This window comes from Enhydra lutris, unplaced genomic scaffold, assembly GCF_002288905.1.
Source record: "Enhydra lutris kenyoni isolate GAN:26980312 unplaced genomic scaffold, ASM228890v2 scaffoldscaffold11, whole genome shotgun sequence".
Lineage (NCBI taxonomy): Eukaryota > Metazoa > Chordata > Mammalia > Carnivora > Mustelidae > Enhydra > Enhydra lutris.
The window spans coordinates 16,756,585-16,783,833 of record NW_019154095.1 but is presented as its reverse complement, the minus strand read 5'-3'; the positions used below and the strand labels follow the sequence as shown (position 1 = coordinate 16,783,833).

Here is a 27,249-nt window from a genome sequence, read left to right as displayed (position 1 = left end):
AAAGTAGGCAGAGAGGCAGGCAGAGAGAGAGAGAGAGAGAGAGAGAGAGAGAGAGGTGGAAGCAGACTCCCTGCTGAGCAGAGAGCCCGATGCGGGGCTCGATCCCAGGACCCTGGGACCATGACCTGAGCCGAAGGCAGAGGCTTTAACCCACTGAGCCACCCAGGCGCCCCAACTATGGTTATTTATATCACAATTATTCCAGCCTTGTGCGTAATTTCAATTTTGTTGTATAGCTTGAACTCTTCCAGCTATCCAGTTAGTAAACAGTATGGTATAATTAATCCGTTCATTCTAGACCAGGCTCCTCATCACAGCTGGGGGTATCATTCACTTCCAAAGGTGTTAAAAGGAAATCACCAAGCAAAAGCACTTGCAAATGTTCTAGGCATGAACCTCTACCAGGAGTGTACTTGCATGGTCAAAAGATGTGGCCATAAAGTGCTGGTACAAATTCTCTGAGTGCAGAGGGACTCCAGGGCAGCCAAGATCGCCATGATCACACAAAGACATTCTGGCTTTGGTTTAGCAGAAGTCTGGACAACAGTCTCTGTTTCCTGTATCACAGGTTTTCCTGACAGGTTGTGCAAGTTAGGACTTTTGATCTTAATATTTGTACAGCTTGTGAGTTAGGTGAATTATTTCCACTAAACAAAAGGTTTCACAGACACAAGCATCCAGATGGCCTGTGTCAGCTCCCCCTCACCAGGCATTCTGTCAATATGTTTCTTATCAGTTTTAAAATTTTCTCCTTAAATTTCTCTTCGCCTGTTGCTCAATGTGGTTGAAGAGGCCCAATTAGTGTGATCCCAGCTGGGACTTTTGGATGGGAAATACGCAAGGCTGCCAGATGAGATCATGAGTCCAATCTAATGTTTATCTGTTAAATCTGTTTATAACTGCTGACTCTTGACTTGCAAAGTTCTAAAACAGCCATTTGACGTCACTGGGCTGGGGGCTGGGCCTGTGCCAGTCGGTATAGAGCTGCCATGATGCAGGGCTATTGGTCTCTTCTCTTTCTCCCCATGACCGCATGCTTGGGGCTTGATAAGCAGCTCAGTCCGGCTAGCGCCCTCAACAAAGTTTGAGATAGGCTTCCACAATAGTTGACACCACCAAAAGTGACTCATAACCCGAATACAGTGTAAAAAAATAAAAAGAGTAAATGCTCAGTGGTATGACTGTTTAAAGTTCTAGAGTCTGTCAGATCATTTTTCTCTGCTTTTCTTTATGATGGTCCTGCATTTTTGGATGGTTCTACAACCTCCCTAGGATAATGCAGCAACATGATTTACACGTCTTTCTGAAAAAACAACTAATGAAGATGAATGCGAGGAATTTGTTATATTCCTAATTAGAGTCTTCGCTTGAAGAAAACTAGGTTATTTTGAAAGATCTTGTTTATTTGAGAGACAGAGAGCATGAGCAGGGAGGTGAGGGAGATCATGACCTGAGGCGAAGGCAGACGCTTAACCGACTGAGCCACCCAGGCGCCCTGAAAAGTGAGTTATTTAAATCTACTAAGTATTCACGTAAGAAACTAGAAACCACAATGCTCCTAAAAGAAATCCTAAAGAAGTTTAAAGAAAGAAAAGTAGCCAGAAAATGTTAGCATCATCCTTTCCCCAAGGAAACAAGCAGGAAGAGCTACAGATTCTCCCAAATAAACTGGTTTACTCCAGTGGTAAGTGTATGTGGAAATCTCGAGTTCATCAGATATTACATGACTGTGTGAAATAGCCCTCAGCTTTTGCATCGCGCCTTTTTTGAGGATCTAACTTACTTAAACCGAGAACTCCCTTTTAAAAATACTATCTTCTATTGACCTTGACCTTTCCCGCATGGTTCTTCGGGTGTTTCAGAAATGCTGAGAATCCATTTGCCTCTATCATAAATGTAAGTAGGAAATATAGTTAGTGTTTGCAGAACACGAAGGACAAAGAATGAGTTATTTGCTAGGATCTTTTTGCTAAGTCTTAGAATGAAAGCTCTTTGGGCCATTCACATTGCTGATTGTCCTGCAGTGTGGCACATTTTGCCCCCGTAAATCACTCTTTATTATAAAATCACATTTATTTTTAGTGAATGATCATACCATCCTTAGGACTAGGGGTTCCAGCACTCCCTTCCACACTGGCTTTGTGTTTCTGATGATAATCTACACAGATTTTAACTTTTCGGCCACAAAGCTTTTGTCTTATTCTGTAACTGGAATGCTTTAGAACATTTTATAGACTTGGGGCATAGGAATGGGACTTGACCCCATTAAAATGGACTAAGGTGTTTTGCCAAGACTTTTGTCAGTGATTGTGTTCTTATTTCCTTAAAGATACATAGAGTATGAGGTGTTTTCTTTCTTTATAATTAGTATAAAATTTTCATACCATTTTTAATGGTTATTTATTAATTGTTACAGAGAAACATTAAAAACTTACAGAACCACAATAGTCAGGGATTTTTATGTACATAAAAATAAGGGGGGAAGAAATAGAGTAAATAGAGAAATGGAGAATAGAAATAAATAGAATCTATTTTATAGTAGAAATAAAATAGAGAAATAAGGTAAATCCTTCTGAAATTGGGAGAGAGATATATATATTTTAGATATATATATATTTTAGATATTTATATATATGATCATATTTTTAGATATATATACAATACATATTTACAATACATACCATATATGTGTGTGTGTGTGGGTATATACACACATAATACATACCATGTATACATATGGTATGTATTATAAATATGTATTGTATTGTAAAATACAATATGTATTGTAACTACGGAATTAGGAATAAGAAAACAATTTTTGGTGTTTTTTTCTTGGGGGGGGGGGGGCGTGGAGAGCACATGTTTCCACATAAGCAACAGGGTCAGAAGGAGAGAGTCTTAAGCAGGCTCCAGGCCCAGCCCAGAGCCCAGTAGCAGCAGGGGAAGGGTGGCTCAGTCTCAAAACCCTGACATCATGACCTGAAACCAAGAATCAGACGCTTAACCCACTGAACCAGCCAGGTGCCCCAGAAATAAAACAGTTCTAAGAAACATGATTATACTGACTAATCTAAAATCTTAAAAATAATACTGTCTAAAAAGGCTAATATTTATTGGAAAAAGAAAAGTATATTTTTAGGACTAAAATTTCTAAAAATGTAAGTTTCAGGAGTGAATTATTGAAAAATTAAGTGGTACCTTGAGTAACCTGGACATTGGAAAAAAAAGTTTCTAAGTGTGTTTTTTTTTTTTTCTAGCCATTGTGGGGCAAGTTAATTTTAAAGATTAATGTTTTAAAATTAAAAGAGCTGAATAATTCCCCTAGAGAATGAAGTTATGTAGAAAAATCCCTAGTATAAACTAGTAACCAGTGGTTCTCTTGTGTTTTGAATCGCTTTAATCCGTTTTGTCCTTTGTTTGCCTTACGTAGGACAGCACTCAAAAAGTATAAATGGATACGGGCTCTCTGCTCTGCAGGGAGCCTGCTTCCTCCTCTCTCTCTGCCTGCCTCTCTGCCTACTTGTGATCTCTGTCTGTCAAATAAATAAATAAAATCTTTAAAAAAAAAGTATAAATGGATGAATAAATACACAGAACTTAAAAAGTAAATTTGGAGACATGGGACATGAAAATAAATTTAAATGGAATGGAATTCACCATGTTCTCAAGCAGAAGGTTAGTTTATAATAAAGGAGCAAAAACAGGCAAGGTACAAAAGTGTTTCTATACTTTCAAAAATAGCAATAAAAATTAGAGTTCACACAATATTACAGAATAATTTTTCAAAGAATTTTAGTATTCACATAGAAGGCCAGTGTAATGTGCAAATGGACATTAAACCGAAGGCTGAAAAACTATTCAAGGTGTTACAGATTATGGATACACCTCGATGAAAACAAACAAGGTTATGAAAGAGAAATCAGGCTGTTTAAACATCTTAGAATGCTACACAAATGAATGACAAGACTACTGGAGGTTTTTAGGTTTAGAAAGGTCCTTGGTGGGGCACCTGGGTGGCTCAGTGAGTTAAGCCTCTGCCTTCGGCCAGGGTTTTGATCTCAGGGTCCTGGGATCGAGCCCCGCATCGGGCTCTCTGCTCAGCAAGAAGCCCGCTTCCCCCTCTCTCTCTGCCTGCTTCTCTGCCTGCCTCTCTGCCTACTTGTAATCTCTCTCTCTGTCAAATAAATATTAAAAAAAAAAAAAAAAGAAAGGTCCTTGGTAACTGTGGTAGGAAGATGTTTGCTTTTCCAACACTCTAGCAGGTCATCTTTGTTTATCTATAGGCATGTTCACCAAATTCTAAAAACATCCTTAAAATAATCTTAAAAATGAAACTCACTGATATTAAATAGGTACTGTGTATTTGTAGTTCTCTGTGCAGAACATTATTACTATGTTGGTACCCGTGAAAAGGTACTAAATCTCTACATTGAGGCTAAGAGAGAACAGAGAAGGTTTCTTCTTGGTAACCAGTTATGTCTGGGAGGCTTTCTAGGCAAAGTGTAATAAAAGTGTCTGTCAAGCTGACCTGGTTCAAATCCAGGTTCTGCTACCTACTGATTCAAGACCCTTCTCTGGACCACAGTTTTCTTCCGGTTAACATTTTGTTGATACTACCTATCTCAGAGGGTGTAAATGTATCTCAAAGTCAATGAGATATTTTTTAAAGCACTGGCCACTCAGTAGTAAAAATTCTGATAATTGGGATGATCATCTTCACAAAGGGCTGGTTTTATTCCTTAAGCCCACTTCGCGACAGTCTAATTTTAAAATAATGTCTGTGGTATTCCGCATTCCACTGGGTTCGGAGTACTTCTGAACATTGACCTACATTATAATGAAATTAATGATAAATTGATTCATTAGTCCTTTCTTGGAGCTTTTTTGGAAAACGAAGTTGCAGTGTTGTCCTTAATATATATTCAAGCCTTCAAAATACAGTGAACCCAAAAAGCAGCCCCACCTCTTCCTTTTCTATGGAACTGATCATGTACATTTCTTTGTCCATTTCAGGTTCCTGTTGAATCTCTTTAAAACCAAAGACACCACATCCATTCCATAGAAAGTATTTTATTTAGCAGCCATTGGGATTCCTTAAGTTAATGGTTGAACAAGCTTTTTTGCAAGGAGAAGTTTAGCCTCAGCACATCGGGTCAACAGTAAATAGACTTGAGGTGATGCATCAGAACCGAGGCCGAGCGCTGATGCAAGTTGCTCAGAGGCGAGATCTGTTTTGACTCACTTTCCTTTGGCTCTCTGTGCAGCACAGGAAGTACTTTGCAGTGAACCTCCAAAGTTTGAAATTAACTGTTCACGTTCTTTACAACTAATTTGTGCCTGAGCCCCAAACTCTTGGTTGGAAGGAGCTTCATAGAGGTTTTTGTTTTTGTTTTTAGAGTTTTTTTAAAAACAGGTTTACAGAGCAAATCCTACCCTCTTTCCTTATTTTTGTATTTTTACCATATCCATCAGAGAATAGATTTTTCCAGCCCATGGATTGATTTATCTGTAGTGGTATTCATCAGTGACTTTGAGAACCAAAGGATGTATTGCTGTAGATGGTCCTCATTTTTGTCCTCAATAAAATTGAGGGTATAAAGTTGTTGATTTCAAGAATATTCTAATACTTATTTTTAAATGTAATACAGCCTTCCTTCTTAAAGAATTGCTCTTACCCTATTGTGCTGCCTATAGTCAGGACCAAGCTTATATGCATCTTCTACTCCCTCCTGGTACTTGGCTTAGGATGAGCTCATCTTGGTTATGCACAGGTTGTGTGCACACTGAGTAGGAGATGCCCCTGGTTCTTTTCTAGGGAGGGTGGTCATTGCTCAAAAACTGGAAAGCAGAAACAGGGCTGTTATACTTGGAGGGTGTTGTGTCTGATCTTTAAATGGAAGTCTTTGCACAATGATTTTGGGAAGGTACGGCACCTGTCTTTTATCAGTTGTAGACTTTCTTAATATCCACACTTGTTTTTCTCTCCTTCCTTCATCTTTTTCTACATCAGCCGCCAGTAAAGGCTTAAAGTAAACTTTGCAGAATTATCCTTAAAGGAGATAGAGAAAGTTAAGATGGTGCCTGAAATGAACCAACAAGCACTTTAGGTGAACCTTAGAGTGCGTTAAATGTACTTTTGACTTTAGTCTGTCTACTTGACCAGTAGGACTTACTCTTGATATGTTTTTCTACTTAGATATAGAATCCTCGGTTTTTATCATTCTAAGACTCCTTATATTGCACAACATCTAACATATCTCAGAATTCATAAGGTATTTCCTACAAACACACATACCTCTTATTTTGCCTGGCATGTGCCTAATGTGTGTTAGGTACAGAGGCAGGTTGGTCTCCTTTTCAATAATTAGAAGATTAGTTTGTAATAGTATGATTGGTCTTGTCCTTGAAACCTGTAGCCCTTTTATCTTAAAGGACCTGTGTGGTCATCTATTAATGATATCAGAAATGTAATTAGAAAATATTTAGAAACTCTTCCCTTCCCAGTTTGATCCTGTTTTTGTTTTTTTGGTTTTTTTTTATACTTGGTACAAGCTGTAGGAGCACATATATGGCCTTTATGAAAATGATGCTCCTAATTAATCTTCATTAGGGATTTAATCTTTTTGTAGTTACAATAATAAATTTGCACATAAACACCTTTGCTATCTCATCAGATACACTTTGTGACCAAAGAAGTATATTTTCTAAATGGACCTGGTTTAGTAATATAAACTATGGCTAAGAATAGGGTTGTGATCTCTTCTGTTTTATTGTTTTCTTTTTCCCTTCGTGCCAGACTCACTGATGTAAGCCCATGTTCTGGGCTTTACAGAGATAAACCATTTTACCTAGAAATCACTTAACACTGACACACATTATGTTTTATCCCTCAAAAATTTTTGCTGGGACAGCCATAAGGCTCTGGACAAGTATAGGGAGGTACTTGCTTGAGGCAGAACCTGTTTATTTCCCAAATAAGTGATGTTAGCCATTAAAATGCCAAGGGGTTTTGGGTGTCCATGGACGCAACAAACATCAGACTAGATGGTCACAGGCCACCATTAGGTGGATGTGGACCATCCCAGGTTTGTCCTGATCCCACCTCAAGATCTCGTGAGGGTCAAAAACCTAACTAAATGCAGGTACTGCCTAGCTATCTGCTTCCTTTTAAGCTTTCGTAAGTTGTGCCGTTTGTTCGAGTGCCAGCGTTCAGTACGGAGTGGGACCAAAAGGTAAAAGACGGTCATGTAGGTGCTACCTTCCCCCCGAAAAGGGGGCAGGGAGGATGCTTATGGCCGTTGTCGTCCCAACTGTGAGAACATGAGAGGAGGCGGCACTAGGACTACACGGTAAACGGCTGCTGGCAGCACGAGCCACATCTGGTGTTGGGGTGTTCAAGATTCTAAGAAATGCCTTTGTCCTGACCAGAAGAGTTGACCTCTGTTTACCTTCAAAATCCTTGGAGTAAAAATGTTAACGTCAGGATTCCTGAATGAAAGAACACCATCTGCACTCTGGCCTATGTTTCAAGGCGTCACTGTAAAATACTGCTTTAATGGGTAACTGTCCATGCCAGAAGTGGAGACCTCCTTTTCCTAACATTGTGAGGGCCCAGGTCTTTCGATCATCCTTTTCAGGACAGTTTGAGAACCTAGTGGCAAGAGTTCAAATAATCGTGCCCTCGCAGCCCTCTGGAAAATAAACTGTTTGACTCGGGGTCTGTTGACATGTTTAAGGTGGAGTTTATAGCTTCTTCAAAGACCCTGTCATGACTTTACAGTCACCCTATACAAAGCAGATTCTCCTGGGGCACGGCTATGGGCACGGGGGCTGGCTGGCTCGCGAAAAGTGCGCTTTAGCAGAAAAGAAATTGAGGTGGGGTGGACGGCCAAGTCAGACGGAGCTCCAGATGCCTCCGCAGGCCTCATGCCTGATTCTCCCAGAAAGTGGATCTGGCCTCTGCGGTTAGCAGTCAGCACCCCAAGAGCCCCCTCGACTGTGTGAATGAACAGAAATGGGCAAGAGGAGGAGGACATCCATCATCAGCTCCCTGAAGCTGGGGGGGAGGGGGTATGGGGGGGGGGATGGCTGAGGGAAGTGAAACCAGGTGGACTAAAAGAAGAATTTGAAACCGCACAGCACTAATGTGGCCAGCAGCTCCGATAATCCTGCTGCTTTGTCCAGTTGCGGGAATCCCACAGTTCAGTCATGACTCTCCTTCCCTTTTGCAAGTGGTAGAAGCACCTTTTCCAGAAAAGCCAAAATAGAGAAGTAATTGTCAGCAGTCCACGTTTAAGGGCGGTATCTCCTTAGCGGATGAGCCCTAGGCCACAGGAAGGTTTATCATAGGCCAAATGTTAACCACTGACATATGAAGAACTTTTTTTTTTTTTTTTTTTTTTTTTTTTAAAGACTTTGTTTGAGGAAGACACAGAGAGCATGAGCAGGGGGAGGGGCAAAGGCAGAGGGAGAAGCAGGCTGCCCACTGAGCAGGGAGCCCGATGTGGGACTCGATCCCAGGACCCTGGGATCATGACCTGGGCAGAAGGCAGACGCCCAAGAACCATGTTCTTAAAAGCAGCTCTGGAATATGGACTATTGATTTCCAGTTTATAACTGTGGAAAGTGAGGCTCAGAAAGGTTAAACAACATTCCTAGGATCTGCAGCGGAGGGAGATTTGAGTGCAGGCGGACTCCAAAGCACCCACTCCTAATTGCCACAGTTTAAGCCTGTTTGGGAGGAAGTTCCATCCAGAATGAGTTGTGAGCTTGGATTGGGGGTTGTCTCTTTTCTAACTGTCACTCTAACTCTAGCTGATACTTCGGAGAACCAGCGGTTTTCTCGGGTTTTTGTGTTTTTGTTTGCTTTGTGTGTGTGTTTTGCTACCTTCCCCTGTAAGGGGAAGGGGACCCACCAGGACCATCTTTTCTTAGTTTTCTAGTCCTGTACTTAGGGGGCAGAAACAAGGTTTTGCTCACTTCGTTGTTGGGGTGCATACATCCTCTTTTAACTGCTTTGCAGGTTTTCACTGTAAGATTCTGGCTTGGTAGTTAGAGGGTATGGATGTGAATGCTGTAGTTTGTTGACATGAATAAAAGTAAAGCCAAGGGTAAAAATTGTGTTCTAGGAAGTGTCCCAGTCACTAGGAAATACTATCAAAACACTTCTATTCCAGACCCAGGATGGCTAGTGAAAGGTGATAATGGGTTTCTCTACTGTGGCCAAGCTGATTCTATTAGAGAACTGCGCTTGTCACAAAATGTTATCAGAGGAGGAATTAATTACATAGGCTTAAAAATGAAGGATGACCCTCTGGAGACCTTCTGGGCTGGGTGTGGATACCTACTCCTTTGTCACTAAAATTTTCAAAGCAGGTTAGTTTCATTGTGTTTTATGGAACATGTGGTTTAGAAACAAAATTATACAGATTTTTTTTTTTTATTTAAGGGGTTAAAAACAAGGACATGTGACCACCAAAAACCTAATATTCACTTGGAAAAGTATTCTATTAGGCTGTGTGGAGCAAGGAACTGTCCTTGGATACATAGCTCGACTTCAGTTCAAGGGCACATATACTTCCAGAGAGCGCTTGGAAAGGGGTCTCTTCAAGTGTAATTGAGATGCATTACTAAGAGAATGGGACACATTCTTTTCAAATGACTGTTTAGGCAAGGAGAATAATGAGTAGTAAATCAGATTATTCTAAGGTAAATCCAGAGCAAGGATTTTGGGGTAGTTGGATTAAGAGAAAGAACGAGGCATAATTGCTATGATAATTTCTCAGTGGGCAGTGGCCCAGCAGCACAGGCTGTTGTGTTGACGATCCTGGTGTTTCTACAAGCAATGCCCTTATTTAGGGAAAGTATGAAATATGGTTTACATACGACAGCTTCTTCTCACTTATTCATTCCTTGTCGAATCCCACGTACCTAAGTTTCAACACAGTGGAAATGGAACAACTCCCTCCCGTATTTTCAAAAGATAATGTAGTCTTTGTCAGATAAATAGCTTTACAGCAATGTAATATTACATATTCACGCAATCATGGGAATCGGAAAATTGAATTCTGGGACGCCTGGGTGACTCAGTTGGGCGTCTGCCTTCGTGGGTCACCTGACCAAGCCCTGCATTGGGGCGGGGGGGGGGGGGTGTCCTTGCTCAGCAGGAGCCTGCTTCTCCCTCTTGCCTCCTCCCACCCATATTCATGCTTGCTCTCTTTTTCTCTCGCAAGAATAAAATCTTTAGGGGCGCCTGGGTGGCTCAGTGGGTTAAAACCTCTGCCTTGGGCTCAGGTCATAATCTCAGGGTCCTGGGATCGAGCCCCATATCGGACTGTCTGCTCAACGGGGAGCCTGCTTACCCCTCTCTCTCTCTGCCTGCCTCTCTGCCTACTTGTGAACTCTGTCTGTAAATAAATAAAACCTTGAAAAAAAAAAAAAAGTGAATTCGGGATTCTCCCAGTCAGTTGTGAATTTAGGTGGATTACTTTTTGGATCTTAATTTCTCCGTCTATATGGAGGAAGTTACTGGCCTTCTGAGCGAGACTGTATTGCTGTAGTGTCAGACTGCCCTTGTAGCAGGACTCTAACATCCTTGCCTCCTGCCCACTGAATGCCAGTGTGGTCTCAAGTCTTGTAACAGCCCCAAACACCCTCACACATTTCCAGATATCCCTAAGGAGTTGGCGTGGGTGGGGGACACGGCCAGTGAGGAATGCTACCCATGATGAAAAACTGCTAGGTTAGGTGATCCCAAAAATTAAATCTTACAATTCTGTGAATTTCATGCTTTATTTTGCTCTCTCTCTACTACTTACCGACTTACTGTCAGAGAACCTGACCTAGACCTCTACCAACAACGTGCTTCTGTGATCTTTATTTAGATAAGTCGGGGTGGTTTTTCTTTTGTTTTTTGTTTTTTTTTTTTTTAAAGATTTTATTTATTTATATATTTGTCAGAAAGAGAGAGCACACAAGCAGGCAGATGCGGAGAGAGAGGCAGGCTCCCCACTGAGCAAGGAGCCCGATGCGGGACTGGATCCCAGACCCCGGGATCATGACCTGAGCGCAAGGCAGCGGCTTAACCCACTGAGCCACCCAGGCAGCCCTTGTTTGTTTTTTTTTTGTTTTTTGTTTTTAAGTTTTATAAATGGTAATAGAAAACTTTTACACTTTATAAGTGGTAGAAAATTTTTACTCATTCGTTTTCAGAAATGGCACATTGGAACAAGTTTTTGAAATTGTGTTGATTCCCGGTCGCACCCCCCTCCCCCCACCCCAGGTCCCTTTTCTGTTTATAACATGTAGCTCTTCCTTTAACTTCCTCCACACTTTTGTTTCTGAGCCTCATCTCCACAGTAACAGATTCCCAGATGCGTGTGTCTTTTTGGCTTGTCTTGAGTCATTGTAAGGTTCCAACTGAATGTAGCAATTGTTTTCAGACTCCTAGGGAAACTTCTGCATGTACCTTGCCTAGAGTCTGTTTCTAATCTGAATATTTTATGCCGCCTATGAAAGAGAAAGCTGACAATTCTCAGAAAGCTGTAAATAAATCTTGGTCCCCTCAGACTTGAGAGCATCTCCAAAGTATGGATTTACTTTGTGATGGGAATGACATGTCTATCAATAATTTTCCAAAAACCATTTGTATTTCTTAACTTTTGTTTTTAACTTCTACAAGGTAAAATTTAATTCTTTCAACTTCATTTTTTATATGTTGAAAGATTTGCGGTCCCCAGGTTATTTCCTTCCCCGTAGCCAAAATGCTCTTTGTAAATCGGAGGACTTTATTCTTAGCCCTCTTAATAAAATGTTTTAAAATACAACAGCAGAGAGAAATGTGAATCAAAACCACAATGAGATACCATATCATGCCTGTTAGGATGGCTGAGATAATAAAGGCAATCACAAGTGTTGGGGAGGATGTGAAAAAATTGGGATACTCCTGCATTGGTAGTAGGATTGAAATGGTATATCCATGTTGGAGAAGAGTTTTACAGTTCTTCAAAAAAGTTAACATGGGGTTCAACAGTTCCACTCCTATAGAGTTGTGTCCACACAAAAACTTGACACAAGTTTTTGCCGCCAAAAAAGAGTGGAAATGATTCAATGTCCATGAACTGATGAAAGGGGAAACAAAATGTGATGTATTTGTACAATGGATTATTATTTGGCAATAAAAAGCAATGAGGGTGTCCTGTGTGGTATAATATGGATGAACTTTGAAAACATTATTCTGGATGAAAAAAGCCAGTCACAAAGGACCGTGTATTGTATGATTCCATTTATAGGAAATATCCAGAATAAATAGGCATGGAGACTTCAAGCAGATTATGGGTTGGAGGGGTAAGTTGAAGAGTGGGGAGAGGGAGGAATGAGAGGCTACTGCTGGGTACAGAATTTCTTTAGAGGGCTATGAAAATGTGTTAAGCTCTATAGTGGTGATGGTTGTATAACCCAGTGACTATATGAAAACTCACTGAATTGAACCCAAAAGGGTGAATTTAAGGATATGTAAATTATATTTCATAAAGCTGTTTAAAAAATAGCTTATGGTATTCTAGCAACTTTAAGGATAGCATTTAATTTCTAGGTAAGCCAGCATTAAATAAATAGAAACCAAAGTCATAAATAGATTTTTAATATTTGGTCATTCAGCAAGAAAGGACCTAAATGTATTTTTGTGGCTGGATAGTGTAACATAATGAAGCTACCTCCAACCTCTGAATCTCTTGGCCGTATCTTCCCCACACACTACGACTGGAAATCTGTCGAGTGCAGCATATATAGGTAATAATCGTTCTCTTTTATTTACGAACTTGTTGTAGTCAGCAGCATGGGAGAGAACTGATTTATCAGTGTGTCTCGTCAGCTGTAGCAGAGGCAACTGGTGTTGGAGCACTAAGTTTCTTACAGAAGAAGCTAAGAGGTTGCTGAGGAAATGGATAGCTGTTGACTAAAACGCAGCCAGAGTTGTGATCACAATACCTAAGTATGTTAAGTGCTTTACAAAGCCTGCGTGCCATCAGCAGAGTATGTCAGTCTCTTTACTTACTCCTGAGAATTGAACGAGTTCTTCCTTCCCCAAAGATACTGTTTAATGTACCACCTTTTACAGAAATGAGCGATGTTGCTTCAACTTTTGTGTCTGATCCTTGAGAATTTAGAAGGAAGTCAGTGCTCCCCGTCTCCACCCTTCCCCACTGCCCCCTGCCTCAGTCCCACCATACTGATTTCTTCTGCCTTGTGGGATAATAACCTCTGCCTTCAAAAAGAGAAAGAAAAGCAATAAAAGTTATAACTTAGGGGACGCCTGGGTGCCTCAGTGGGTTAAGCCTCTGCCTTCGGCTCAGGTCATGGTCTCAGGGTCCTGGGGTTGAGCTCCGCATCAGGCTCTCTGCTCAGCAGGGAGCCTGCTTCCCCCCCCCCTCTCTGCCTGCCTCTCTGCCTACTTGTGATCTCTGTCAAATAAAAAATTTTAAAAATCTTTTTTAAAAAAAAAGTTGTAACTTAGGGCACCTGGGTGGCTCAGTCGTTAAGCGTCTGCCTTCAGCTCAGGTCGTGATCCCAGAGTTCTGGGATGGAGCCCCGCGTGGGACTCCCTGCTCCGTGGGGAGTCTGCTTCTCCCTCTCCTGCTGCTTGTGTTCCCTCTCTCCCGGTCTCTGTCAAATAAAATCGAATCTTAAAAAAATGTTAAGGCTCCGTCAGTGGTGAGAGACGCCAGCAGTGGACACCAGGCAGATCAGCTGCCACCTGGTGGAGCTCTGAGTCTTTGAGTTTGTTAGAGCAGGTTGTGAAGTCGCCCCGGAGATGTACTGGGGGTACTGCTTGGGTGAACCTGAAAAGGCCTGTCGGAACTCCGGCTCTCGAAAGATCTGCAGTTCAGTACCAGAAACCGAGATAAGGAGGGAGGTGTGGAGTGGAGAGAAGACGAGATCCAGGTACCGAGATTAGATTAGAAGAGGTCAGAGAGTGGTCACTCCTAAGCTTGACCTTGACTTGAGCTCCTTGCCTCAGGTTTCTCTTTTCCTGCAGACAGGATGGATTCATTGACTTCATTTGTAAAGGTTAGAAGATTCCCAAGGCTAAGGAAGAACTGAGCAGATTATTATAAAAGAAAATGGATTTTTATACGCTGAGGTTTTTTTGTACTACATGTATGGTTTCTGGTGACAGATTACTCTCATTCTGTATTAGAAAGTCAGAATGAATTGGTTAAAACGTACAACTTAAAGGGCATTTGTTTCTCCTCTTCAGCTTAGACACCTGGCTAGGCAGGGTTTTCTGGATGCCCCACATTCCTTTCAAGCAGCGGTGAGTTTTCGGTTGGATTTGGGGATGGAGGAAGGGTCAGTAAAAAGCTTATTAGAATCAGCCAGGAAACGCTTTCAGCGTATGCAGTGGAGTCTTAGGGAATGGCTGCCGCCTTATTACTTTCCTTTGACCCAAAAAAAAGGGAGCGGCAGTTTCTTCTGACCCAGGACATCCAGTATAGATCAGATCGGCTGGATTACTGGATCGGAAAGGGGGGTGTGTGTGAAACGCCTAGGAGATTCTGGTAGGAAACGACCTTTTTTCGAAAAGAACTGGGTAGCTTACTGGGTGGCTTGACTGTCTCCCAGAGAAGGGTAGAGTCCACTGACCGTGGAATGAGCGGTAGAGGCAGCCTGTTACTTTCCAGTGGTTTCCTACCCTTCACCAAACGGAATAATCCTAAACATTTGAATTTGCTGGTATTGGGACTTTGTAAAGGCTTTCAGCCTGGGACTGTAACTGGGAGAAACCAGGCATCCAGAACAACTCAGCCTGGAGAAATGCTCCCTCCCCTCGCTTCAGGCCGTGAACTTCAGTGATCCTTTATAAAAGCCGTGTTTTTTACAACAGATTAAGCTCCAGTTATCTATCCCTTTCCCTTCTCTCTCCCCCTTGTAAAAAACAGTCCAACATATTGTAGTTAGAAGTTGAAAATTAAATAAAAGTTAGCTACAATAAATTCGATCAGAAATGTTGGGCTAGATGCTTCCTTTTAAAGGTTCAGGATCTTAGGACGTCCCAGTAGGTGGCAAGGGGGTGCCAAAATTCTAGGTCCTCAGCTTTTTGGTCCCCAGACATAAAATTGGTGAATGAGTTGTTGAATCAACTTTTAACTTTTTAAGTGGTAGAATAGTCTTACCTTCTATGAATACATAAAGACAAGGATGGGGAGAGACCCAAGTGGAATACAAAGCAAAAGGAGTGAGTCAGCCTGTGTTTCCAATGAGTAATGCAGCCACACTAAAGTGGGAGCAGGAGACCGAAGGCGAGTAGTTCTTGAATATACATACCCGCTGTATACTTTCAGGCTAAAAAGTCAAAAAGAACTGTAAATATTGAACTTGAGTTAGCGAGTTTGTTTTTACGTTGATACTGTTGCAGGAGTTCTGAAACAACCTAGTATGCCGTCCTGGGCTGAGCAAATACATAAATGTGTAGTGCGGAGAAGGAGTTAGAAAACGTGGAGAGGGGAGACTAGAATTAACCCAGTGGTATGAGGTTGGAATTGGAGCTGTCAGTACAAACTTGTGTTTTTGTTTTTTGTTTTTGTTGTTGTTGTTTGAAGATTTTATTTATTTGACAGAGAGAGATCACAGGTAGGCAGAGAGGCAGGCAGAGAGAGAAGCGGGGGAAGCAGGCTCCCCGCCACGCAGAGAGCCCGATGTGGGACTCGATCCCAGGACCCGGCGGAGACCATGACCTGAGCCACAGGCAGAGGCTTAACCCACTGAGCCACCCAGGCGCCCCAGTGTTTTTAATACATCTAAATAGATGTAGAGAAATAGTTGAGGGTGTGAAAGTATTCGTGTGCGTGTATATACAGACCTGGAACGATCTGAGTACCGAGACAAATAGTAATTATAAATTGTCAAGTGCAAGAAGCTATGAATCAGTACTGATAATATGAGTGAACAAATGAATAGACAAATGAATAAACAGTAGATGGGGCAGAAAGGTAAGCTTTTCCTTAGAGGAGAAAAAAATACGGAAGGAATGACGAGAGCAGCAAATCAGCACTTGATAATTGCAATAGTAGTGATGGCTTCAGGCAAGAATCAGTAGATGTTAAAATTGGTGAAAGCTTAATGGGAAACAGGATATTTATATAGTCTCTTAAGTATCTCCCTAGGAGATCTTTAATTAGGAGATCTATTTTTTTAATTAAAAAAAATAACCTTATAGTGGAAAAACTTGGCAAGTGATCAGAGTTGTCACTAGTAATGGGACAAAAATGACATCATGTGCCTCCTGATTCGGTACACTGAGAATGACACATCTTTTCTGTGATATTCCTGCCTAAAATGCATAACCTGAATCTAATCAAAAAACAAATCAGATAAATCCAAATTGAGGGACATTCTACAAAACAGCCTGTACTCCTAAAAAAAAAAAAAAAAAAATGTCAAGGTCACAGAAGACAAGGACAAAGGAAGATGTCCCGGGAGACTAAAGAGATGACAGCTAAGTGCTCTGTATGACTCTGGAGTAGATCCTCGATCAGGGAAACAGATGTCTTGGCTTTTGGGAAATCAAACCGTAAAGGGTAAAGGGGCGTCGTGTTTCATCTTCCTCTTACGCAGTGGGGAGGGGGTCTGGGCAGAGGGCATATAGGAGTTGTTTGTACTGCGTTTGCAACTTTTCTTTAAATCAGAAGTTCCTTCAAAATACTTTCTTAAAAACTGAACAGAAACCACTAATGCATCTAGTGGAGGGCTCTGCTCTAGGGTGTCTTCTCCTGTTCTGTTCCGCCTCTGCTAGAACCCCCTAGGAAACCTCTCCTACCAGCTTTCCTCCTTCCTCCTTTTTAATCAGATTTTATAAATTCTAACTTTTCAGATTAAGCTTATTTGTCAGAAACTCAATACAAACTATTCAAAACACAAGTGCTCTCCCCCTCCCCACAAAGCACCCCCAAAGTTACCACTCTTAGCAGGTTAATTAGTCCCACTGTGAACATTCCAGGGCTCACACAGATAGTGTTCACATCCAAGTGTATATGGTCTCCTCTCCCTGCCAGACTACCAAACACTGTTCTTTTTTTCTTAACCTTGTGCTGCAGTGGGGATGGCTGTAGCTTTGCCTCATTCTTTACCAGTATTTTCTCTACATGAATGCTTTCATTGTCCCTAAAACTAGTTCTCCAGGACTGACAAACCGACCTGCTTTTATTGTGAAGACAACGGGGGGAAGCTGCTCGCTCACAGGTTTGAAGAATGTACCAAGTAAGCCTCCATCAGGCATCAGGACAGCTCGGAAGACCTCAGTGGCAGGGACTGGGAGACATTTCCTGTAGTGGGAGACTGTCAAGGGGACTTACTGCCCATCACCTCCATTTTCTGTCACTGATACTCAAGGTTGAAATCCTCAGAATAAAAAACATGTTTGGTCATTTAGGGCAGCCCCTGTTTCCCTTGACTAGCCAGAGCTGTTGCTAGGGAAGTAAGGGCTCAGAAGGCGGACCCTGGCCTCTGGGTGCCCTCCTATAGAAGAGGGGCCACCCCGGCAGCCACCCCAAACACCTTCTCTTTCCAGATCTGCTCTGCCCTGCTTCACGTCTTGTCTGTTCCGTGTCTGCTGTCAGCCCTGCTGGGCTGGCACCACCGGAGCTGTCCGCCACGACAGTGATTCTCGAATAGCCCCGTGCAGGCAGTACTAGCGGCGGCTTGGGAACTCGTTAGAAATGCCGATTCTCAGGTCCCCTCCTAGACCTACTGAATCGGAGACTCGGGAGGTGGGGTGCTCAGCACTCTGTATTCGGGAAGTCAACGAGATGATTCTGATGCCTGTGAACACCTGAAAATCATGGCTCTACTAAATCTGATCCTATTATTTATCCAGTTTAATAAGTTGTAATAGCTCTGCCATGCCACATACTCCAGGGTCCTTCCTGGTGGCGTGAACGGCCCTGTGATCTCACCGCAGCCGGCTGGTGCAGTCCTTTCCCCACCTCCCCTGCACGCATGGGCGCCACACGCACACTCCCCCTGCTGTGCGTCCTGTCACATGCGGCTCTGCTGAGCCCTTTCCTGGACCGCCACCTGGTCAGTTTCTGCCCTTCCATCACTTCCTCTATGATGCCTCTGCCACCCCCACTGTGCCGTTCCCCAGTCACGTTCTGCCTTGGCTGTGTTTCTCACAAGACCCCAGGTCATGACCTGAGCCAAAGGCAGATGCTTAACCAGCTGAGCCACCCAGGCGCCCCCCTCCCCTTTTTTTAACTTTCTGTCCTGCAACTTGAGGCATACCAGGAAGTAGAGGATATAGTAATTAACCCATCACCAGAATTTACCAACTTAACATTTTGCCACATTTGCTTCATTTTTTTTCCTAAGTATTTTAACGTAAATACATGCTGTCATATTGTGACATTTTGTCATTGCAGTCTTTGTATTTTAGTACTAAAAGCTAAAGACATTTTCCTAAATTACCGTAATCTCACACCTAATAAAATTGACAGTTCCCAAATATCCCCTGTGCTTGTATTCTGTATTTGGTTTTCTCCATTTTTCCACAAAAGGTCTTTTATATCTGGTTTGTTTTCTCAAGGACCGCACATGGCAATGAAGGTAAGCCCGTAAGGATACTTTAATCATTGTAGAATAGCCCTTTTCCTCCCCCCCCCCCCCCCCCATTCAGTGAATAAAGTCCTGGTAATCTTTATTCCTACTCACGTGAGATAACATTAACCCAAGACTAGTGATATTACTAAGGAGTTGGAATGATGTTGTACCTTTATGTGCAGAATGATTGTCTCATAGGGTCCCAAATCCTTGCTTTCAGCTGCTAAGTCTTTCCAGTACCAGCCAGAATGCACCAGAAGCCAGTGTCACAAGTACCCAAGAAACTGGAGAGCTCCCTGGGATCTGGGCTTCGTGCATATTGGCCTAATAGCTTCTCCGTCTTCTCTTAGAAAGTCTCCGGAGGAGCTAGAATTCGTTTACCGGTGACTCTGGATCTCTGTGGGCTTCAGTCCTCAGGATTTGGTCATTCTACCTTGCCCGTTTTCTTGTGTTTTATTCTTTTACTAGCTCTTTCCTTATCCCTTTAGGACTCGAGGTTTTGATGGAGTTTTTGAGCTGTAAGATGGCATTTTTAAGCTAACTTACTTAGAAAGTTAATTCAGTATCAGTAGGACACAAATTTGCACTTGGAGGTTTAAGCCCACAGTTCAGAAAAATCTCTTTTAACCTTTATTTACAAATACTACTTAAGCTTTGTGTACATTTAAGAGAAAGGGAAAAAGAGTGTTGTTGTTGTTGTTGGGGTGTGTGTGTGTGTTGTTGTTGTTGTTGTTGTTTTTTAATTTCTTCAGCAGAGTCCTGAATGCAGTAACTGAGTTTAAAGCATAGTAGTAAATGCAGAGCCCGAATTTTCCTTAGGAGTTGCTAATTGTTCTTAGTAGCTTTTGAGACTGAATTAGTAGGGCTTCCAGTGATTATAATCCCAGGCCATGCACCAGTGGAGTAAGACTGCTCCTGTGGGTCGAGTCCCTGTGATGTGGGGGAGTGGGTGGGGTTGGAGGCGGGGCTCGTGGAAAAGGGGACATTACGCGTAGGAGGCCACAGAAGGTTCAGAAAAAGTACTGCGAAGCATTTTAGACACTTGCCCAGGAAAGAAGACCGTGTTAGCACGTTAGCAAGACTAGCTGGGCCTGCCATAACGAAACACAATAGACTGGGATGGTTCAAACAGCCAACAGTTAATTCTCTCGGTTCTGGAGGCTAGAAAGTCCAGGATCATGTTACCATCTGAGTCCGGATCTAGTGCAAACCCCCTGGCGTGCTTGCAGTCCTCAAGGACCGCTCGGGTGGCCTCTCGTTGGTGTGTGCTGTTGGAGAGCCATCCTGGTGTTTCTTTCTTCCTCATATGAGCGTTTACTAATCCCCTTTTAGGGCCCACCCTCATGACCTCATCTAACCCTAATTACCTCCTTAGACCCCACCTCCAGATACCATCACATTGGGGGTTAGGGGTTCAATATAGGAATTTGGGGAGGACATAAACATTCCGTCCCTGACACCAAAGCGTATGATTTGAAACTGCCCTGATAGACTCTTAGGAATCCTAGATGTGAAGGTACGTTGTTTTGTCCCCACTATCTTCATACCTCCCAGAGCCTGCTCTCAGAGGGGTTTCAGTCTTGGTAGATCAGTGGGAACCTGTATTGGTTTGGTGAGTGTGTTTCAGGTCCCCTTGAAGAGAGACTGTTGGCTGTCCCTGTAGCCTAGTCAGTCAGATTAGGTTGCTTCTAAGTAACTGTATTCTCAGATTGACATCATGCTGTTAGCCAGAAACTGTGTAAATAAGTTACCATTTACAGGTGTAAGAGGAGGGTTTCTCTTCATTAGAAGAGGAGTTTTGGTGAGTTACAGGCAAAAAGGGAAGAAGTTGATTTTGAAAGGCACAGAGTTCCCCCTTGATGTGGCAGTAATCTTATCCTGTCAGGGTTTAATGTGAAGTCACTCTGGCCAGAGAATAATCTTATTAGGACTTTAATTAAAAGCACAAGGTGTTGGGTTGGTTTTTTGGTGTGTTTTTGTGTGTTTTCTTTTTTCTTTTCTTTTTTTTTTTTAATGTTTCCTTATCTTCCTCTTTTTTTCCCCTTCCATTTCCATGTTCTCCCTAGCCCTGCTCCCCTCTCCCCCTCTTCATCATCCTTTAACATTTAGAATGTTTTTGGCTTGGCTGATCCCTCTGGGTAGGAAGTGAGCCAAGCAGGATATTGATTACCAAATATGGTATTGCTGCTAAAGATGCTAGCGGAATGCGGCTTGTATTCTAAGCCTCCGGCCTCTGAATAAGCTGCCAAACAAATTAGGTCATTTTAATTCTGAGCTTGCTTTTTTTTTTTTTAAATAAGGAGCTGGAACTCTGATTTGGAACATGATGGTGTTGTTCCTTGAGCTCACACAGGGAGGAGGGATATGAAGAGGGAATGGGGGAGACTCAATTCAGCATGTCTTAGGACACAAGCCACCAGTCCAGGTGGCGTGAGAGGCAAGCATGTTGTGCAGAGCTTCTGTTGACTCCGGGACATGAGGGGAAGAGCTGGGACGCAGAATTCAGATGTGCCGCCTCATTACCTCCTTGTTGTCCAGGCTAGAAGCTCCAGAGGACCACTGGCCGGTCCCAGGATGCTCTTCTCAGGCTACTGGGGCCTTGACCACAGTGACCAAGGTGACGTGGGCTCAGGTTTAGGAAAGTTCCTTCTTTACAGGAAGGTTGGTGGAGTTGACCGCCAAGGAGGACACCTTGAAATTGATGGTAGATCGTTACCGTGTGAGCTCATGGGGTGTCTTGTGAGTACTCGAGTCCTTCCACAGCATCCCCTTACATGATAGCCGGGCACTGACTACATTAGTCTCCCAGCAAAGACGACGCTCTTTGGGTCCGTATTTGGCAATATTTATTCTGTGGTGATATTAGCTTTGATAGAGTGAAATGCTTCAGAATGCTGCTTTGTTTCTCTTCCTCATAGACGTCTTTGGCAAGATAATACTGAGGTTTCCTAAGTTGAAACAAAAGCTGAGACCAGTTGGGGATAGAAGTTCTTTTTACACTTCTTATAACTGGCACCCCCCTTTTCTCTTCTTGCTGTCAGTTAGGGCTGTGCAAAGCGGGTTCCTTCTCTTCCTGCCCACCCTGTTTGCCACCTTCAGTTGGTTTCTTCTCAGAATGGATAAATCAGGCTCCCAGAGACGTTCCACCCACCCCAGGATGTCTGTAGGCACCTCCCGGAGCACCTCTCTTTCCTCCTCCCTGCTCATTTCTCGTTTTGCTGCTACCATCCAGTCACAGGCTCTTCTTCCCAGCTTTGGAGCTGAGCCTGCGAAGTTCAGAGTTGTTCATCCTGGTGTACATAGAGATTCTTACTGATTACTGGTGGGAATTGCTTTGACTTTTCTTGAGGCTAATTAAGTAGAAAGGGGACTTTGGGGCCCATAGGCTCACATGTGCACTAAATGGAAAAGCCGTATTCATACGATACACCTTTTCAGAACTCTACCCCCTTCCAGAACATACCATACAGACAAACACGGGACCTGAGCCTGTTTCGGATGCACATTTATTAAGCAGTCTACTGGGATGTCTTTTTGTTACTGTTGTTGGACTACATTACATTGGAAAATAGATATGATATTATTCATTATACTTAGTGATGGAGGCATTCCCTTTTTTTAATTTTTTTTTTTTAAGATTTTATTTGAGAGGGCAAGCACAAGGGGGGAGGGGTGGAGGGACAGAGGGAGAGGGAGACAGAGACTCCCCGGTGAGCACGGAGCCAGACTCTGGGCTAGATCCCAGGATCCTGAGATCATGACCTGAGCCAAAGGCGGATGCTTAACTGACTGAGCCACGCAGGCGCCCCAATGGAAGCATTCTTGAATGGTGGGAGGGTTTCAAAATAGACTTATCTTGTCCTAAATCTTGTGTTTTTATAATGTTTGTTATTTATTGAGTATGTTTGTTTTAGGTAAACTGCAATAATAGGGTCAAGGGTAATTGAAATTACTACCCTGTCTTTGGCCTGTATAGTATAATCTGATTTCTCTCCAGCCATGTAGCTAGTAGGCCAGCTCTAATCAAAACTGGGACTTTACCACATCAAGACATTAAAATTTTATATAAACTTACAAGCGAACTAGGATTAAGTGATACTAGTTACATTTAAATCTTAGTTCCTGTTTTACTAACTCAGTACATATATCACCATGAAGAAAACTCTCTAGTTAGGGAGGGGAATTTTCTCCCTTTTACTTCTGGGTGATGAAACTAAAGCATTGAAGAATGACATTGTTTTAGGCCAGTGTCAGAACACTGCAAAGGACCTAGAGCTCCACGATTTCCAGTAGGCACAGAGCTTTACAGTAATTATTTTATTCTCATCAGTGGCCATTAATTGAAGTTTTTCACTATGATAGGAATTTGCTAGTCCATATTTAAAACCTGAATCTGAATGTTTTTGTTCAGGAAGAAAAGGAATAATTGAAAAAACGTGTAGCTAAATGTTTTCATTAAGTAAACAAAAATCTCCCTTGACTTTTCTGGACATGTGGTATTACAGGTTTTCATGTATTCTGTGTAAGTAGTGAGAACCAGGGCTCTCGCTGACCTTTTTTTCGGCTAGGCCAGGATTTACTGGTGTGTTTATTTTGTCACCATTCCGGTTTGACTCTAAGGAAATGAAAACATCTTCCATTTGTTCTTTATTTCCAAAGGGCATCCGCTTCGATCCTGAAATTCCGCAAACACTACGACTAGAGTTTGCTAAGGCAAACACGAAGATGGCCAAGAACAAACTAGTAGGGACTCCAAACCCCAGTACTCCTCTGCCCAACACTGTACCTCAGTTCATTGCCAGAGAGCCATGTAAGTTGATCTACTTTTCATTTACAAAAAAAAAATAATAACCAAGAATTGTTTGTGTGCTGCACGTGAAATTACGCCACAGGACGTAGAGCTGGCTGAGTGTCCTTTTCCGTTTCTGCGAAGAGGCTGTGCATTCTTGCTGTCTGAATTCCAAATACAGCAATGTTCTTGATGATGGGCTGTCCTGAAAGGGGGTCCGGCCAGATCAGAACTGTAACTACTACAGAATTTCATTTGAGGTGATGTCGATTCCTTCACGTCATCTTGACCTTATTGTGAGGGTGTTCTGTTTGCCTGGGGGTACAAACCCTTCTTTATCCCCCCATCCCGGGATAGGAGAGCTGGTTCTCCGCAGTTATTTCATTTGTTGACGCTCATTGGTTCTGTGGCTTGGGAAAAGAGAATATTAAAAGTGAAAGCAGCAGATATTAAGAAGTTATATTTTTGAGAACATTTGAGCCCATAAATCTAGAGGGGAAAGTAAACACACACAAAGAATTTATATGTTGGAACAATCAGTTCTAGCAAACTAATAGTGGTAAATTTAAGGAAATCTAGGGCTTCCTGTTTTAAATTAATTGGGTAAAGATGTTGACTAATGGCTAAACAAGTGTTTACCCCCCCCCATCTAATGAGCTCCTTCCCTTAAATGGCCAGTCTGCGGATTTGCCTTTGAATAACTTGAAAAGGTTGTCTTAATTTTCTTTCTTAAGCTCAGTCAGTAGCATAAGTGAGGCGTGAGATAGGCCTTAACTTTTCCTTTCATTGCGTAGCTATATGTGATTGAATATGGCAGGGCATTCAAGGAATCCCAAGCGACTAGCTGTTATTTGGAATATTTTCGCCCTATCGTTCTCGGTCTTCTTTCCAGACCACATGATCTTGATCTTCCTGCTTTCCTTGACAATACGGTTCAACTTTTCTTATTGAAACTGAAGGGCACATGAGTTTCTTTCTCCCCCCATGTCATGTGTGTGTCAGATTTAATCAGGTTATTTTGGAAGTTAGAGCCATTCTGTAGCCGTGTAACTCTTGAGAAAGCTGCCACTTGTCAGGGGAAAGTAACAGATAAGAGTTTCTCCCCCAGCGTTCTCCAAAATTTTTCTGTGAGGCCAGGAGTCATAATGATGAAAAAAAAAGAAATGTGTGCTTCCATGTCCTAGGGAAACTTGAATCCTTTCTAAACAAAAGTTTCATCTTATGGTCCAGTTGTTCTACGGGCAGATGAGTAGACATTTCTTACACAATTCTGTATTCTTACACAATTCTGTATCCTTACAGCATCTAGTTCAGTACCTTGTGTACATCGTATATATTTAGTAAATATTACAGTGATAAGTGGATAAATATTTTAATTCGGCTATTTGCAGAATTATTCCGTTTGTATGCCTCTTCATTTCCCTCTGAAATGTCTTCTGTCTTGATTAAGGCATCAGAAAAGAGTATTTGTAGGATTCCTTGATAAAGAAAGGGTAACCTAGAGTGCCTCTTTAGTTTTCTAGTCAATTTTCTGCCTCAGATCAGAGAATGCTTTGAAAAGATGAATTCAGACAGCAAGTATAGTACTGATAATCCTTTATCCTGTCTTTTTTTTTTTTTTAAGATTTTATTAATTTGACAGACAGAGATCACAAGTAGGCAGAGAAGCAGGCAGAGAGAGAGAGGAGGAAGCAGGCTCCCTGCTGAGCAGAGAGCCTGATGCAGGGCTCGATCCCAGGACCCCGAGATCATGACCTAAGTCGAAGGCAGAGGCTTTAACCCACTGAGCTACCCAGGCACCCCAATACTTTATCCTTTCAATTCTTTATTGAATGCTTTAGTTCTGGGACCTCAGATTTTGTTTTGTTTTTGTTTTTTTGTTTGTTTAAATCTGTTTCAAAAGCTCTATGAAATTGGTAGCCGGGAAGGTGATAGCCGGTTCACAACCGGGAAGGTGATAGCCGGTTCACAACAGAGATGAACAAACGGACATCCAGAAGTCTCTGAAGTTGTCAGAGGGCTTAGAGCAAAGTTTAGAAGACCGCTCTGGCCACCTCTGCCCCCGTCCCTTCCCTGTGTACTCAGCAGCTCAGAAGTGGTCAGATAGTCTCCACGGTGCGGTCAAGACTTGCCTGGGCTGCTTGTGGCAAAACAACTTGATGTTTAAAAAAAATCCAAGCGGTGGTATATTCTTGAGAAACTAAAAGTTAGCCTGATTTCGCTTACTACGGCTCCTTTCTATGAGACAGGGGCCTTGCTGAACAGCAATTCCACTCTCAGATCAACCTTCTCATCCATTATAGTTCCCCCTGGGAATTAAGAATGTCCGTGCCCCACATGCAGAATTGTTTTCCTGAAAGCATGCCGCAGGCTAAGCCACTGCTGGTTCTCTGCTGGCAAGTCCCATTGCACTGTGCCTGGAATGGGTGTTCAAGGTGGTGGTCAGGTCAACTCCTGTTAGGAGTGGACGGCAGTGGATCTTAGAGTTGAGGGATTGGAAAAACCCTATAGGGGCCCCTGGGTAGCTTAGTCGGTTAAGTGTCCCAACTCTTGATTTTGGCTCAGGTCATGATCTCAGCGTCCTGGGTTCGTGTGACTCTTAGTCTCCACATGCAGTGGGGTGTCTGCTTGAGGAGTCTGTCTCTCCCTCCGCCCCTCCTCCCACTTGTGCTCGCTCGCTCGCTCGCTCTCTCGCTCTCTCTAAAATAAATCTTTGGAAAAAACCTATAGGCTTCTCTGTTGTAGACGATGGGAGAGGTTTTGAATGTTTCTTTTTGTTGCTGTTTTTGTAGAATTGTGCTGAAAAGTATCCGTTGCCATCACTAGTGGAAGAATGTGCTCAGATTCAATTATATAACAAATATTTACTCGAACTCTCATGTCTCAGATATCTGTTGAACTTGAATGAGCTCTCAGTGTGCTGGACACTGGGAAAGAGGGGGCCTGGTTGCTGCCTTAAAAGAGCTATCGGTCCAAGGGATTGGTGGTGGTCAGAGTGGTCAGGAAACTTGGCCTGTGTAAAGGATGTAAAAGATTTTTTTGCAGCTTAGTCCGCATTGCCCCAAATCAGGCTGTCTCATTTGCCAAGCACCCGCTCTCTTTATGTAGAGCACGAGAAGTGAGGAAACTAGGCATTGCACTTGCCAAAGGAGAGGGTGGCCTACAGCGGAGAGCCTTGGCTTTAGACGTGAAGATGTGTGTGAGAGTTCTGGTTCTGCCAGTCGTTGTGAAGCTTGTCAAGTCGTTGTCAAGTGTGACCTTAAACACACCGAACCTTGCGCTGTGCCTGTTCTCTCAGCTACAAAATGGGAATGATACCTTCTTCACATGCTTCTTACGAGCGCTAAATAAAGCAAGGTCATAAGAGTGTGTTGAGGATTAAGCAGCTGTAATAGATGTAGAGCGCCAGGCAAGCATAAAGTATAATCTTAGTTTAAAAAAAAACAACATGGAGTTGCTTTTCTTTTCTAATAGTTAAAAGTAGGCTTTGATCTTCCGAGGCTTCATCACTGTGACTATAGCCAGTTGCCTTCGCAAATCAGGAGAAAGGATGAATGAAAGTGGCACCCACAGTCCCAGGAAAGTATTATACTATCCTAATGAAATTTTTATTAGTTTTAACTTCTTACTCCCTTGTATATGACAAAGCAAGAAAAATACTGTGAGAAAGGAAGTAAGAGATACAGAAAATTTATAAATTATATAAAATTCTGCTAGATTATGCATTTGCTTGTACAGGAAAGTAGTGTTCTATAGGGTAAGAATTCCACCTGAGAGATGAAAACAGGGCAAGTCACCATCTCTCTGAGTTATGTTTTCCTTGTCTATAAAGTGATGATACTATGTGCCAGACATTGCTAAGCATT

The 27,249-nt window shown here is 42.5% G+C and overlaps 1 protein-coding gene across 2 annotated transcripts in view; it reads left to right on the top strand.

Annotated features, from left to right (window-relative positions):
* Nucleotides 1–27,249, top strand: part of LOC111144422 (RNA binding protein with multiple splicing) — a 163,599-nt gene that overhangs the window by 85,658 nt on the left and 50,692 nt on the right. For both annotated transcript variants that reach the window (XM_022498713.1, XM_022498712.1), the window contains exon 5: nt 23,254–23,404. In XM_022498713.1, the coding sequence (XP_022354421.1) occupies nt 23,254–23,404 (151 nt within the window). The remainder of the gene's footprint in view (nt 1–23,253; nt 23,405–27,249) is intronic.